Raw genomic sequence first — 17275 nt, forward strand, 5'->3', positions numbered from 1 at the left:
TTGATACTGGATTGAACATAAGTGTCTTTGAGTTAGACCAAGAACAGCAAATACATACATTGGCCTCCATGTTCCTATTCCATGCACTCAAGGCAAACACTCAGCAGTCATGGCATTCTTTCTGGTCTCAGGATCCTCAGCCCAGCCCCTCAGGCACTCCATACCAACAAACAGACACTGGCACATGAAATTATTTTTCAGGCACTATTTGCCATATCTGTATTAGGGAGTAAGTCCTAATAATAATAGACACTACCTTTGTAATAATAAAGAAAGTGTCCAGTTGTTGGGAATTCATGAGTACTAGGACTCTCTCCAGCTCTAAAGGTGACAACCCCGCGTGCACATACAAATCAGGCATACAGTGAGGGCCACAAGAGTGGCTGAGATACAGCCAAAATTCCACAGGGGAAGACCTGCAAGTGTGGTTCCAGACAAAGGACATTTTGTAAAGGAATCCTCCATTTCTGGATGCTTGAGGTTTGTACTTCCGATTCCAAGCACTTAACCATCACCACCTGTCCGTTAAAAATAAACTAAAAAGGCCAGAAACATGCTGGTCTAAGGAGAAAGGACAAAGTTCTTTCACTTCAGCAGAGACAGAAAGAAAAAGATACACCTATAACAAGGAGAAGAAGGGGCCAAAGTCCCCGGGGAAGAGCCAGTGGCATTGTTACGCTGTATCTCATTTGGCACGATCAGAAAGGAGTGATGGCAGTCAGAAAGAACCCGTGCCTGGGAAGAAAGGAGCTTGAACAGATGAGAGAAAGCTTAGGCAGGCGCTTAATTAAGGAATGCGTCGAGAGCAATAATGAATTTTCAAAGAAGCCCATACAATACTCCTCAGGGGACATAAATCTAGATCATTTAGCTGCAGTGGAAACTCATCCAGATTTTGTGTTGTTAATTTAATATAAAACCCAATCAGTATCTACTATAGTAAAATTTCAGATGCCGAGAGGTCATTCTCCTGGAAAGGCTCTCAAACCCTGAAGGCAGACCAAGAGAATTATCTTTTCACCCAGTATTTTTATAGCCAAAAAAGAGCCTTAGGTCAGGAAGCAGGCTGGGAAAGCATTCGACGATGAGCTGAAACCTGGCTGGTTCCACCTGCACGCAGGGGGGATAACGTGCTTTCGTGGGCGACATCGGCAAGGCCGTCCAACTTCCCCGCAGAAGTGATGGGAGGGAGAGACACAGGGAGAAGGAGCAGTGGTCACACACACCGGGGAGAGAGAGACAGAGATGGAGACAGACACAGAGAGAAGGGAAAGAGCAATCTGAAATGACGGGCTAAGAAGGCTTGGGTCGCAACGCAGGAGGAGCTGGGGATGAACAGGCTAGGAGAAACAAGTCAGGAGGATGTCTTACGCAGACTCCGTACAGTACTCCGGGCCAGTCCACAGACCCTCCGCTGGGCAGGAATCCACTCAAGACTGGAGTTCGCGGTGGGGGTGCTGGGGGGGGAGTGCGGGGGGGTGCGGGGCACCATGACTTGCTAAGTCACACACCCTCCTCCCCTCACTCTCCACGTCCGTAGCTGCCCCCTTGGGCCACCATCGGGGTTTGCAGTTCTAGATTTAGTGTCATGGTGTTTTTGTCTCATGCCTAGCTCTCCGCTAGAAGGACAGCTCTGGGAGGCAGGGATCATGCCGGTTTGTTTACTGACCCCCCGTCACCCCACACAGTGTCTGAAACACACGAGAGGTTTAAGAAATACTGCTGAATGAATGACTGTGCGAAGGGACAAATTAGGGAGGAACAAACACATGAATATGGACAGGGAGGTGTCCGGGCTGCAATCCAGGCAGCGGGAACAGCACGAACAGATGAGAGGAGACAGGGAAGGAGAGGACAGCCTGGAGGAACGGCTCCGGACCGAGACGTCCCGCGCTCAGGCCGTCTACTAGGTGTCTTGCCACCACCTTTCAGGAAAGTCTTTGCGCTGGAATGTCAGCAAAACCACTCCACCCCAAAGAACCCAAGAGGACTTTCTGTTTTCCAGCACTCTCGCACATCACTGTGGACGATGCAGGCTTCCTAACTGAGGTGGGAGCCGGTAACCAGAGAAGCACATCCAGAACCAGGGTGCGAAGCCATCTGCTTGCCGTGCCCCCGGGAGAGCGTGACCCATGGCTCTCCAGGTCCAGAGGGGAGCAGGGTCACTGCTGGTGGTGGGGATTTTATCTTATTAGCTTTTAACACAGTCAGTCCCACGTGCCTTCACCAAGTGCCTACAACCCCAACACAGTTCTCGCACACCGGGAGGAAGAGAAGCATCAGAACTCAGCCAGTGCCTTCAGCCTCCCTGTGCCCCACTGGGTTGGGGTCAGCCTTCATTTCTATTTAGCATCTGCATATGCTTACCCCTAATAAGGAGATTTATTTCTTATATAGTAAAGTTAGGAAGCTGATAGTTTAAATCTGTCTTGAACAAAAAATTCTCCAGAGAACTGGGAGTGAACTTTTAGGTCTGGTAATAAAGACTGGGAGCTACCACCTGGTGGCAGCATAGCTAAACTAAAGACAGTGAGTGTCAAGGGTGTGAGTGTGTGGGTGTGCAGGCTTGTGCATGCGTGTGTGTACGCCCCCGCAAGTTCAAAGGAAGGAGAGCCTGGAGCGGAACCATAAAATCTCAGGGTCAGAAGCCAACAGCACGCCCCCACCCCGCTTCATTCAACAAGGGCCGTTTCCCTCCCAACCTTCCTACTTAGTGCTTGTGGGGACCTCATTCCTACCCCTTTTCCAAAACTCAAGGCAGAAAAGAGGCAGATTTGTCCTGACACCACTGGGTAACCTCCAAAGAAGCAGTAAAGAGCTCGCCTGAAACCTGCCCTCCGTAATGCTCGTCCTGGGAACAAATGCAGGAATGAACATAGCCTACACTCCTTACTACATTTACTTTCAGCCTCTAGGGTTCAATGGTAACGAAGGTGGGACACTGATCAACATGGCTCTTGGGACATTTAGAAAGAGCTCCTGTCTAAGTGTCCCTCCCAGGGCTGGAAAATGCAGATCTTAGGAGAGCAGGCCAGGAAAGTCCTCTGTCCCTCCTGGGCAGCAGACAGACTTGTCCCCGGGAATGTGCAGACCCAGATTCTTGACCCAGTTCTCCCTCAGTGGGACTGGCACAAGCTACTGCATTTTGGAGCCTTAGTTTTCTTCCCTGTGAAATAGAGCTAATTCTATCCACCAAGCCCGAGGATGCTTGGACAAAATAACAGATGAGATGAAAGCAGTCTGCTTACTGGAAAGGCCTGGCAGAGCTATTACTGTGCCCGGTGGTGCTGCAAATACGTGTCTGAGATTAATCAGTTTGTCCTGCATTTTAATGAACTAGACTGCCTTCTCTCCTGGAGGGTCAAGGGTAATAAAAGGAACAGTTCCTCCCCAGGTCCAAGTTGCTGCTCCTGCTCGGCCAATAGGTAAGTGGTCCTTACCAAGATTAAACCACAGAGAGAGAAAAACAAACCGAATCAGGTCTAGCATCAGAAAATTCAGAGTTTATATGATCTGGCAAATGAAAAATTCAGTGAGCTTCTTCTCCCCAGCCACAAAGCGGCCAAATTCTATAGCCTGCCTATTGGTGGCCTCCTTCTAGCTCCAGGGCAAGCAGAACCCCCTGACCCCCTGTAACTTTACATGTCACCAACAGCCACAAACCAGGCTCTCTCCCTAGTCCCCCGCTGCCCTGGGGAGAGCTGGAGAGGTTCACTGCCGTTGCTGTGGCTGCCTTTAGCAAAACCCGCAGCTTCCACAGGACTGGAGCGTCCAGGGGGATAACAAGTGTTAAGCCTCTGTGTCAACACGAAACAGGTAGTGAAGTGGGGCATTCTTTAACCTTTCAACTGCCCCACAGTAAGGATACAAGGCAGAAATGTTGATACACAGTCTTGGGCCTCCCAAGTAGGTACCAACTGTCCTTCAAATGTTCTTTTGTGAATGGGTCTCTGGTCCAGATTGGAAAGTATACTGGCCCTTCTCGTCACCCCAACACCTGGAAGTGGCAAGCAGCTAAAACACAGGAGATGCTCCAGAAATGTTTGTTGGAGAGACAGACAGAAGTCAAGTGCCGAGCCACCACAGGCCACTTGGTGAGCTGACCTCAGGGCCGGGGCTGTGGTGGCTAGATGACTTCTTCAGAAGAAACCAGGACTAACACTTATGGCATTTGATGGAGACTTCTGACCGAGAATAAAGAATATGGCCCTAGAGACAGAGATCTGAGCTCAAAGGTAAACCCTGTCACTTATCCACTGTGAGACCCTGGGACTGTTGTTCAACCTCTCTGTGCCACAGTTTTCTCATTTATAAAGTGCAGGTTCATCAAAGCATTCTTATGTGGCTTAAAGGATTCAGTGAGATAGAGGATATGGATGGGGGGATGATGCCCTCTCTCCTCACCCGCCCCCCGGCCCTGGGCAGGTGGTGGCTCATCCAGGAAGAGCTTCTACCAGCACGTCCAGTCCTCCCCATCAGGTGCAGGAAGGGAGCCTCTACCGAGCTTTCCCGCATTCTCCCCACTCTCCAAGAGGCAGCCAGTTGAACTAGCAAGCACCTCACAACGACTGGACCACAGCTTCCAGGTGCTGGGGCTGCCACGTCAAGGGCCCTGCTGGTGTTAGGGTCTGCCTCTGGCCCCTGACCTGCCCACACCCCTCCACTCCAAGGCAACTTCTTGGCACCTGCTCTTCCATTCATGGGTGGGAAACTCAAGCCCACCCCCCTGCCCCATGCACCCAGAGCCCCTCCATCTTCTTCTCAGTTGAAAGCTGGCAATACTCGATCCAGACTATTCCAGAAAGCCCTGTCAATAAAGCTGATACTCTGATGGGTATTTGTCTCACCCTTCTTAAATCTGTTGAATAGCCCAGAGGGAAGGAAGCCTAAGTTTTAGGCCGTGTTTCAGAGTGCTTAGCGTTTCATAGCAAATGGTAGTGACATATAAAGAAGGTTCTTTGAGGGCCCGTGGCAGGTCCTCCCGCTCCAACACTGTGCATTGAAGTCCAACATTATTTAGACCAGTGGATCTCAAGGGCAGTGGCACTGCCCTCTAGGGGAGGCTTGGAAAATCTAAGAAGGGATTTTAGTTGTCACCACCATGGAGGGAGGGATAGCTCAGAAGTTCCCCTTATCCTTCGGGAGGCTACATGCCAAGTACCCCCAGCAGATGCCTGAAACCACGGATACTACCAAGCCCTACATACTTTTTTTTTTCCTATACACACATACTTATGATAAAGTTCCTAATTTATAACTAGGCACAGTAGGAGATAAATAATAACTAAGAATAAAATAGAACAACTCTAACAATATGCTGCAACAAAAGTTTTATGAAAAAACGGTTATATGAACCTAGTTTCTCTCTGTCTCAAAATATTTTACTGTACTTACCCTTCTTGTGAGACAGAAGATGATAAAATGCTTACATATGAGATAAATGGCATACCATTAAGCTAGCACTGACCTTCTGAAGATAGGTCAGAGGGAGAATCCTCGGCTTGTGGGCCAGCTGTCCACGGGAAGGTGAGACCTTAGCTAAGGGGAGACTATGTACCAGCATTTAGCAGAAGCAGGAGAGACACAGACACTCTGCCCATGGACGGCACTGTGCTGGACTATGAAGTGTTTTGTGCCCCTCGTGACTTCTAGCCATACATATAGGTTAAAAAAAACTGCTTATAATATACATTTACATGTATACATGCATTTGTACAGATCTGTACAAATCTACATACGCATATGTATTTCTTAATTTAATATCAGTAGGTACAAAGAAAAATATGGACAAATATCCCCAACAAACCGTTAGGAGTGCTACAGTGGTTGGTTTTGGGTGGAGTCATATAGACTTTTAATAACTATTATAACATTCCTCTTTTAAGTTTTTATAAGAATGTATTACTTTTACAATTGGAAAAACAAGTTAACCCCCCAAATGGGCAAAATTTGTTAAAACAATTTACAAGAAAAATCCTGTCCTAAAGATGTGACATTTTAGCAAATCAAAACCACAATGAGATACCACCTCACACCAGTCAGAATGGCTAAAATTAACAAGTCAGGAAATGACAGATGCTGGCGAGGATGCGGAGAAAGGGGAACCCTCCTACACTGTTGGTGGGAATGCTAGCTGGTGCAACCACTCTGGAAAACAGCATGGAGATTCCTCAAAAAATTGAAAATGGAGCTACTTTACGACCCAGCAATTGCACTATTGGTTATTTACCCTAAAGATACAAATGTAGTGATCCGAAGGGGCACGTGCACCCTAATGTTTATAGCAGCAATGTCCACAATAGCCAAACTATGAAAAGAACCTAAATGTCCATCAACAGATGAATGGATAAAGAAGAGGTGGTATATATATACAATGGACTACTATGCAGCCATCAAAAGAAATGAAATCTTGCCATTTGTGATGACGTGGATGGAACTAGAGGGTATTATGCTTAGCAAAATAAGTCAGTCGGAGAAAGACAACTGTCATATGATTTTCCTGACATGAGGAAGTTGAGAGGCAATGCGGGGTGTCTGGGAGGTAGGAAAAGAAAAAATGAAACAAGATGGGATAGGGAGGGAGACAAAACCATAAGAAACACTTATCTCGCAAAACAAACTGAGGGTTGCCGGGGAGAGGGGGATAGAAGAGGGTGATGGGGCTATGAACATTGGGGAGGATATGTGCTATGGTAAGTGCTGTCAAGTGTGTAAACCTGGCGATTCACAGACCTGTACCCCTGGGGCTAATAATATATTATATGTTTATAAAAAAATTTAAAAATTACTAAAAAAAAGATGTGACATTTTAGAAATAAGTTTACTATATATGAATCTATTAGAGCTAGGTAATCAAAAAAATCTGCTTATAAATTTCTGTGCCTAGAAACTAAATTGCTTCACATATAACTACAACTTGTATTTCTGCATGGTTTTAGAATGCATGGAATTTTCCAGGAATTCAATTAGTATGAAAATGGAGAGTGTGAAGAATCACTTACTACTTAAGAAAACCCAGGCACGGGTGCCAATGTCGACGGAGGTACATGAGTCGCGGATACAACAGACTCATGTCGGTCGCTCAGCATTTGATGCCGTAATGTTGGCAATGATTCTGGGTGTGGGTGCCTGCAGTTGACCATTTCATGATGTCCTCATGTGCAGGCAATCTGAACCCTCCCTCTCCTTTAACTTATGTTTCAATCAGGGCGCATATTTGATTTCTAAATTTTCACGCATAGGTAGGTTAGATTATTTATGAATGGCACATCAGGGTACCAAAGAGAACATCATGTAATGTTCGCCACAGAAAAGGGCCCATTGGGACTGACAGGGCTAAGAGCCACATGCTTCGCCCCTCAGATCCCAAGTCAATGCCTCCATCGACTCTGACCTCCAGCCTTTGCCTGCACTCTCCCGCCACTCAGCAGGCACAGCAAAGGAAGTTTGGAGGAGTGTGCTTGTCACAGCCCATGATGACAGCCCTAACTTTGTGCAAAACAGGATCTTCGTCTGTCTGGGGCGGAGCGGGGGTAAGCAGGGACTTCCCCCCTGCCGTCCACGAGAATGAAGAAAGCCATGGCTCAGCAGAAGGATGGAGGCTGGGCTGCACTACTTACAGAGGTCTTCGGTGGCAGCAGGCACAAAGGCAGCCATGGACTCATAGAGCTCCTCATCGCAGCCGGGATTGAGGGAGCATTTCATGAGCAGGTCTGTGGAGAGGTGGGCCATGGACTCATACACGGCATCAGCCTCCTCCCCTTGCATCAGTTCCTCTTTGATGTGACTCTTCAGCATGTCCACAGTTTCCTGAAAGAGAAGATGGGACTCACAGGCACCCGGAGACACTCTGGCCTTCTGGGAAGAGGAAGGCCTTCGGTGCACTTGGGACCGGCAAAGAGGAAATGTTCACACGGGTCAGCGTTCAGCTATCCCACCAGCCCGCAAGCTCCTGGGGGCCAGGCTCCAAGTCTGTTTGTCTTGTGTGCTTTGTTTTAACCTTCGTGTCTCCTCCCAATGCTAAGCACAGGGTCATGCACACAAGAGACGGGCATTAAATGTCCAGGGGCTGAAGGTACAAATTAAAGGCTTCCTCAAGACCACCTACTAAGGGTCAGGTGCGATGCCAGGTGTTTGCCTATACGTTACCTCATGTCATTCTTTCCACAGCTGCCTGGGAAAGTTGCGATATTCCCTAGTTCACACATGAGAAAAACCACAGCTCAGAAAAACCTAGCACCTTACTTAAGGGCGTGCAGTCCTGCCTTCTGACCTTTCTACTACACCCTGGTTCCTCCAAAGGAAATCAATGATCTCCAAGGCGGTAACCCTTACTGACCAACAACACAGATATCCAAATGAAATGGTGGCAGCTAAGTTGTCCTTGCCCTGATAAGTAGTCAGGTGGCCCTCAGAAGCTCACTCCCTAGTCCCCATTCCTTCCAGCAGGCCGCTGCCAAGTGCTTGCCGTGGTTTCATACGCAGTGTGTCCAGAGGAGAGACAGCCTTAGCTGAAAGGCCCTGCAGTCAGACAGACCACCCCGTCCTTCTGCCTCCCTGTGGTGGCAAAGGCAGAAAGCTGGCTTCTCTGAAACTCTGCACAACTTTTCCTGGTAAGAAATTTTGGTGTTTCACAACCTTATTTCAGCATCGACCCACAAAAATCCTCATTTTCATCACACCACCTCGAGGGAGCTCATCTGCTGTTGACACAACCTGCTGGTTTCTTGATGCAACTGAAGGACTGGTCCAGGTGACAGCTGTGAGGTGTTGGGAGACTCAAGGTCTGGCATTTGGTTTCAATGTGGTGGAAAGAGGAAACGGGACAGTCCTTAGAGGTCAGAAAAACATGCAGGGACCTTTTGGTAGCAATGCTGAAGATGCATTGGCTGAAGGTGATTACGGCTAGAGAGCCAAGAAGGTAGGAGAAATGGGAACCCGATTAATTTCAGTGCAAACTGAAAAGGCATCGTTCCACTTCCCTGTTACGTAGAATAAAAGAACAAGCCCCAGAACTGGCATCAAACTAGGTTCCTGTCCCATCTCCACCCTTGCTAGAGTGCAACCCAGGCACAATTATTCTGCCTACCTAATTTAAGCCCCATCTTCTCCTTGTTTGTTAAAGACAGACAACAATACTGTCAACTTCCAAGGGCTGCAGTGAACATGAAGTGAAACATGGCATTTGCCAATCAAATAGATTCGATAACTAGGAGTCATGACCGTGAACACAGTATGTCCCCAATAAAAACTACTGGCGTGGAAATGATGCGCTGCATTTTATACATTTGTGATTTCAAAGTAAAGCAGAATAAATACTCCTGGACGGTGAGTGCTTTTTAGTCTCATTTATGTCAAAGGTGCCCAAAACGACACGCAGGCTATTCTACTTGTTCAACACACTTATTCACCCCCAAACTGTGGGGAGCCCCCCTCCATGCCTTAGCAAGTCGCTGCCTTGTGGACTGTGAAATAACAGCACGGAATTAAGTTTCTGGGGAGGTGTAGGCTCACTCCTTTATGGAGATAGAGAGCAAGACTGGATTGTCTTTATGGTTCCTTTGAGGTCTCAGCCCCACGCAAGAGAACGAGAGTCCCCACTGTGACTCATGAAGATGAAGGAAAACCAGAAAAGGGGAGAGTCAAGAAGGACGGGGGTCTCCAAGACAAGAGAAGTGATACTGGGGCATGGAGCAAAGACTAGACAGTGGATGAGAACTCGAAGATGTTCCCAGAAGTCGATGATCAAGGAGGATCTGGAGGTCCAAAACCAGGTGAGCTAAGAAACAGGGCATATCTCTCTTGGGATCAGCAGAGGCTCAGAAAGAGAGACAGGCCATTAGCACAACAGGGGACCTCCCAGCTGGCCTCCGGGAAGCCTCAAGTGCAGAGCTTCATTGTGGACTCTGCTGAGAACCAATCCTAACAGTTCACCTGGACCTGATAGTGGCAAGGCAGCTGGGAGCATCCCACCAAAGTCCCTTGGGGATGGGGTGGGGCTGGGGAAGAGGGATCAGCATCAACCTGCAGCAGATTCAGTCTTTAAATGTCTCTGTAAATCTCTCTGAGTGGACCTCAGTGCTTTACATCCATTCTTTCCTTTTATCCTGAAAACCACCCTATGAGAAGAACTAGCATTACCCTCCTTCTGCACTTTAGAAAACTAAAAGAGAGAGGGTACGTGATATGTCCAAAGTCACATGGCTGACAAATGTTGGCACAGGAATGTGGACTTAGGTCCATGGGACTCCAGGAAGCATCTCTTAAGCCCATACAAACTGGCCCTGCCAGAGAAGAGGCACGTATCTCTACTGAACAGGTAGGCCCTAGGACCACAGAGTCCATTTCCATTCCTGGGGCCTCTCCCACCTTGACCTTACCACATACTCATCGATGAACTGCCGCAGGTCCCTGAAGCCGTGTTTCTCAGCAATGGTGTTGGGATAGTGGCCATGCTTGTTGGCCACACTGTATGCCTGTAGGGCTCCCGGGCAGGTGAGCAACAAGGCAGTGAGGTTCTTGAGCCCATACTTCGCAGCAAAATGCAACAAGGTGGGCAACTCTTCATCCCTCTGATCTGAAAATTGTTCAGGAAGACAATGGACAAATAAGAATGAAGGCATGGGCACCCTTGTTCATGGAGACAAAGCTGGCAAGCCTACCATGGCATCCAGCAGGCACTCAATCATTACTTCTGGGTTGATTGACCTAACATCTGACAGTTCCCTTTGAGGCACAGCTGAAGATTCTGCCCTCGGATGATGGAAGAAATGATGCTAATTAATTAGCAAATCTAATAATTAATAATCTACCTTTTTTCTCTAAAAGGATCAAAGAATCCTGAAAAATAATACTAATTCAAAATATGCTGATTTTCTAAAAGCTTAGGTAGCAGCCACCAAGTACAACAGGAATGATGTCTTGACCTTCTCTGCAAATGTCACAGCATTTTAACACAATTGCTTTGTGCTGATTTAAAAAAATTAAGTCCATCTTCTTAGCTCTTATTCCAAATTTCATAAAGTATGCCCAGTCATCCTAGTATGTTAATTAGCCTTTCCGTGGCCCTTAGTTTTGAACTAGAAGCTATTTCCAAACTATTTCAAAAGGGCTAGGAGGATTAATAAGACGGTGGTATTCAGTGATTTCTTTGTTTAGGACAGGTTTTGAGTGTTGGTATTAACACACCTGAACCGCAGGATGACCATGAACCTTTTGATTCAGGGGAAACAAAGTACTCCTTCAGGTCACTGGATCCTCGTGACCTCCTCCGCATACTAATATCTGGATTTAGCAAGCTAAACTCTACCAAGAAAATAGACGTGTTTGCATTGTGGAGTTTGGGACAAATCATTCTTTTGTTTTCATAAAAGTTGATTTCTTTTTTTTTTTTTTAGATTTTTAAAAGATTTTATTTATTTATTTGACACACAGAGAAAGATCACAAGTAGGCAGAGAGGCAGGCAGAGAGAGAGGAGGAAGGAGGCTCCCCGCCAAGCAGGGAGCCCAACGCCAAACTCCATCCCAGGACCCCGGGATCATGACTGGAGCCGAAGGCAGAGGCTTTAACCCACTGAGCCACCCAGGCGCCCTAAACGTTGATTTCTAAACCCAACAGTGGTAGATAAACAGACAGATATATACTACTATGTACACACACACACAGATTTTTCTTAGTAAAACAAACCCAGCTTCCTATTCATCAGGATATGATCCTTGGGACGAAGGTCTGAACATGTCCCCAGGATCCCACATTGGCAGGCTATAAATACTCTTCCTGAGCCCCAAGTTTAAGAATAGAGAGTATCAACACTGCAGGAAGTAATGCAAGAACAGTCCACAGTATTCCACAGTAGAAAAATGGGGAGAGGCCACAAGACAATGACCCCAGGAGAAGGACCTGAGGGTAATATAACCCTATTCTTATGGCTCTACGCTAGGGAAGGATGGGACATGGGGCAGGGGGCAACCAAGCTCCATCATGCAACGTGAAGAAAGAGCAATCTCCACAGAAGAGCCCTACCAGGCGTCCTGTCAGCCCACCGGGCACCATCCCCCCAAAGGAGCCGTTATCTAGCCTGTCACATGCACACAGGAGACTGCCCCTCCCTCACTGAACAAATGTTGGTTTCGAGCCTACAATTAGCCACCCAGGCACTGCGTCAGCCCTCATGGAGCTGACAGCCTGCAGAAAAGACAGACACAGCTGAGAACGAACACAGAGGATACCCGACATGCTAGGGCAGCCCACAGCACATAGACAGAACCCACCGAAGGATCAGAGAGGTCTTCCTGAGGAAGTGCTACCTAGGCCGCTGTTCGGAAATGACGAGATGTTAGCCAGGTGCACATCAACCAAGGAGGACAGGAGGAAACTGAATTCCCATAGAGTTCAGGCAGCAAGAGGCAGGGCAGAATTCTCATGAGGTGAAAGAAGTTCAGACTTCCTGTAGAGCAGAGCCCAGGGACAGCATAGAGATGAGGGCAGAAATGCAGCGGGAACCTCTTGGGAAGGGCTTGCAAAAATGCTAAGGAGTCTGGACTTTATCTAGAAGGCAAATGGGAACCACAAAGGGTTTTTAGCAAGGGGCTGAAATTTTCAGATCTACAATTTATTTATTTATTTATTTATTTTTAAAGATTTTATTTATTTATTTGACAGAGAGAAATCACAAGTAAGCAGAGAGGCAGGCAGAGAGAGAGGAGGAAGCAGGCTCCCTGCTGAGCAGAAAGCCCGATGCGGGGCTCGAACCCAGGACCTGGGATCATGACCTGAGCCGAAGGCAGCGGCTTAACCCACTGAGCCACTCAGGCGCCCCCAGATCTACAATTTAGAAGACGCTCTAGCTTGCCAGTGAAGGAACCATTCGCAAAGGATGAGCTGCAGAGTGGGAACCAAAAGGGTCCAAGCATGGGGGGATTGGATGCTGAAACCCACAAACTAGAATCACCCCACAGTTGGTTTCCTGAGGCCTGGATTTCTGACTTACTTGTCATCATATCTTCTTCTTCCAGTTGGTTAATTCCAAAGAGGTGCAGTCCACTCGCAGGGATGTTGTTCTTCAGAGACTCAGTGAGCAGTTTATCAAGGGTCTCCGTGTTGTAGGGCACGATTTTAAAGGCCTGAACACAAAAGTGAGGAAGGTCAGATTTTAAATCCAGCCATCTTCCATCCAGTAGATTCAAAGCCAAAGAACCACGAGTAGAAACTACATGTCCAGAAACTGCAGGGTTCCTTTCCACATCCTTACCTGACACATGAACTCCACGGGATTTGCTGCATTGGACAATAAGTTCCCGATCTCTTCCATGTCAGTATAATAGCTGATCACAGTTTCACACACCACTAAATCCCCGGAATAGATCTTCAAGGAAACATTCCCAGAGGAGAGGCCTGAAGAGAAGAAAAAAAAAAACCAAAAAACCATGAACGTGCCTAGGAAGAACAAGGGCCAGGGGAAACTATCCGTGGATTCACCTTAATGGTAAAGAAATTAACTGGGGGCTGGAAGAAAGATTTGGGAGGTAGGTGCGGGATAGAGAAGTGAGGGGAAGGGTAGAAGTAGGAAGTGAGGAGACTGGCACCTGAGAGACCCAGAGTCAGAGGAACTGTCCCCGTTGGTTTGGCAATTTCATTTTTGGAAGATTTTCATGTTTTGGTTGCTACAGTAGGCCCAGGACCATGACAAACAAGAAGAGTTGAGTTTAAAACACTTTCTATAGGGGCACCTGGGTGGCTCAGTGGGTTAAAGCCTCTGCCTTTGGCTCAGGTCATGGTCCCAGGGTCCTGGGATAGAGCCCCGTATCAGGCTCTCTGCTCAGCGGGAAGCCTGCTTCCTCCTCTCTCTCTCTCTCTGCCTGCCTCTTCACGTACTTGAGATCTCTGTCAAGTAAATAAATAAATAAAATCTTTCTTTAAAAAATAAATAAATAAATAATCTACAAAGGTCAGCGGTGGCCACAAGGTGGGAAAAGATCCTGGCTGGCGGAACTCAGTGCTTCCATAGCCCTGGACTGGGAGAATTGATTCACTGGCTGTCATGACTCTGTGCTCTTTAGCTCTTCTCCACCACAGGAAGGGGTTTTGAGGGGGAAAGAAAAATTAAAAATATACCAACCACAAAGATTCGATTCACAAAAGAGGAAATGCAACAAGTAGAGAACATGGAAAAATAGCCTCGTTAGTAATCAAAGAAATGCAAATTAAAATAATGGGCTACTCTTTCAAAAGACATCGAATTAGCAAAGATATTTGAAAATGATAATGCCTAGGGTTGGCCATGACATAGCAAACTTGATAGATAGGAGTAGTATTTCCGAAAGCAAGGAAGCCCTGTTTTCCAGGATCCTTCAAAATGCACCACGTTTCAGGGGTTCCATCTTGAGGAAATACTCCTCAATCCATGCAAGCATAAAGATGTTTGATATATCAGAATTTAAAATAGGAAGAAGACAATAAGAAATCAGGAATGACATAAATACGTAACAATGAGGAAGCGAAAAATTAAAAGATGATACTTCTTTTCAAGGGAGTATAATGCAGCTTTAAACAAGATGACTTCTAAGATACAAGTTCAACACAAGGAACTGGTTTTATAAATTATGATACATCTATACAACGGATTAGTTTGGAACCATGAAGAATTATGTTGTAAAAGAATACTTATTAATGTGAGCAAATACTCATAGGTATCTTCCAGGTAACAAAAGTGGCCTATGAGACTATACAAAGATATGTACATAGATGCAGAAAATTTACAGAAATCACTGATTTCTTTTGGGGCATAAAGGCAATTTTCCATTTATTTTCCTTTACCTTGGCTGCATTTATTTACTTTCCTTTACTTTCTCTTTTTCCTTTTTAATTTTTTTTTTTAATTTTTTTTTTATTCACTTGACAGACAGAGATCACAAGTAGGCAGAGAGGCAGTCAGAGAGAGAGGAGGAAGCAGGCTCCCCGCTGAGCAGAGAGCCCAATGCGGGGCTCGATCCCAGGACCCTGAGATCATGACCTGAGCCGAAGGAAGAGGCTTTAACCCACTGAGCCACCCAGGTGCCCCTGCATTCTTTAACTTTTCAGTATTGAACTCACATAAGTTTTATGATAGAAAAAATATACTATAAAATGGAAAGTTACAAGGTCCATGTAACAGCAAGGGGCAAGGGGCGCCTGGGTGGCTCAGTGGGTTGGGCCTCTGCCTTCGGCTCAGGTCATGGTCTCAGGTCATGGTCTCAGGGTCCTGGGATGGAGCCCCCACATCGGGAATCTCTGCTCAGTGGGGAGCCTGCTTCCCCTTCACCCTCTGCCTGCCTTTCTGCCTACTTGTGATCTCTCTCTCTGTTTAAATAAATAAATAAAATCTTTAGGGGAAAAAAAGGGGGGGGCAAAAGGATGCTGAGAGAATAAATATTGAAAACAACTCTGTTTTTAAAATTGTGAACAAAGGCCAAAAGACAGGGTAGTAGTGTGATGACTTTTTTTCTATTTTTCTCTAATTTCAAAAAAATATTTTTAAAGATTTTATTTATTTGAAAGAGAGAGTGAGTGAGAGACAGTGCACAAGTCAGGCTAAGGGACAGAGGTAAAGAGAGAAGCAGAGCGACTCTCCTGCTGAACAGGGAGCTGACATGGGGCTCGATCCCAGAACCCCGGGATCATGACCTAAGCTGAAGGCAGACGCTTAACCAACTGAGCCACCCGGGTAGCCCTCAAAAATTTTTAATATGTTTACTTCTTACAGATAAAAATTTTACAATATCCATTTTTCCCCCATCGCACATGCATGTTTCTGAGACTTCCTTTTCCTTTAAATAGAACATGACAACAAAATCCAAATCTTGGCTGTCACTTTTCTCAGCTGCTGAATAAAGACAGGACAAGAAAAAGAAAGCAAGAGTGGGCTTCTTCCTGAACAGGACGCCTAATTTCCGGAGGTAGATGGGGCTACTTACTGGGAGCCTTCACAGAAACGGTGTATTCATTCTCCAGCTTGGCTTCCACCCGGACGGAGGGAGAATCCTCAGGAGAAAATTCTGCTTCTGTTGTCACCCTGTCATCCAACTTACATCTCACGATGACGTAGACAGTGGTTTCCACCTGGAACAGGAGGCCAGTCAGTGTCCCCTCCCCATCCTGGGTGCCCAGTCAGGGTGCTGGGCAGAGGTTCTCCCGACTCCCCAAGCTCCAGCGCTAGCAGGGAGGGGTCTGCAGTCCAGCTCTGGGCCCGACCACCACGGGTCCCAAAGGGACAAGTTACAAAGACCAAGAGTGAACATTTATCAAGCTTTACAGCAGTTTGATGGGAGTAATTTTATGTCTGTGGGACCTAATGTAATAATTTAAAATCCAACGGCTTGTACCTCTTTTTATTTCATTTTTACAGCATTTCTCTTTTATGGCATTTTTAAAAGCACTGGTGCATGGCAGAATTGGGAATTTTGTAGAACGAAATAAAACGGGTCTTCACCGATCGTCTGAGAAGCACTATTCGGACATGAGCCTGACTGCTCCATGGAAAGCCGGCAGGCTGACAGCCTTGGAAGCGGTTTGAAATGCAGAATCCCAGGCCCCTCCTGGACCCACTGAACCATCAAAGTCTGAATTTTATCAAGACCCCTGGGTGACACATGGACCTTACGATGTGACAGGCGTCAGCCTGGAGGACCCCTCCTGGGGTCTGCTTCTTATACTCTTCTTGAATGGGCACAAATACCTTACTGAAGGGCAGATTTTTCCCACGCATGGAACAACCCGAATTCTACTTCACCTCGCTCGGTTGATGATTTCTTGCCAGGCCGGCCACATACAATGATCCTGTCTTACTGTGCAATCTAAACCCAGCATGTTTATGAGCTTGTAGCCACGGGAAAGCATTCTGCTGCTCTGAACTAATAATATCACACATTTTCAACAAGAAACGAAAGATAATGAAAAACTACCAGTTCTATGGTAGAATTCGCATGACAGTGGCGCATCCATTGGGCCATCACATTCAAGTCACCTGTTAACATAGGTCCCATCCTGAAAATGTTAGTCACATTATACTCTGGCTTTTATCTTAGCCCTTTTAGCAAGCAATACTGGCACGCTGCAGCCAGCGAACTTCAAGGCATTCACTTGGGGAATGGGAGTGGTCAGTTGAAGGAGAAGCAAGCTTTCAAAATGCACCCCCCACTCTCTTTCCTTCCAGACCTAGGCTGGCAGGAAAAGACCCAGGCCTCTCCCTCCAGGGTTGGCATAAGTGTCTGGTAAGCTGCCACACATCTATATTTCTGA

General features: G+C 46.7%; 1 protein-coding gene across 4 annotated transcripts in view; it reads right to left on the minus strand.

Moving 5' to 3' along the window:
- Nucleotides 1–17275, minus strand: part of PIK3AP1 (phosphoinositide-3-kinase adaptor protein 1) — a 117316-nt gene that overhangs the window by 42513 nt on the left and 57528 nt on the right. For all 4 annotated transcript variants that reach the window (XM_047701808.1, XM_047701807.1, XM_047701810.1 and 1 more), the window contains 5 exons: nt 15952–16096; nt 13251–13393; nt 12990–13122; nt 10380–10576; nt 7620–7809 (listed from right to left, as the gene is read on the minus strand). In XM_047701808.1, coding sequence (XP_047557764.1) covers nt 7620–7809; nt 10380–10576; nt 12990–13122; nt 13251–13393; nt 15952–16096 — 808 coding nt within the window. The remainder of the gene's footprint in view (nt 1–7619; nt 7810–10379; nt 10577–12989; nt 13123–13250; nt 13394–15951; nt 16097–17275) is intronic.

This window comes from Lutra lutra, chromosome 14 (assembly GCF_902655055.1).
Source record: "Lutra lutra chromosome 14, mLutLut1.2, whole genome shotgun sequence".
In the NCBI taxonomy this organism is placed as follows: domain Eukaryota; kingdom Metazoa; phylum Chordata; class Mammalia; order Carnivora; family Mustelidae; genus Lutra; species Lutra lutra.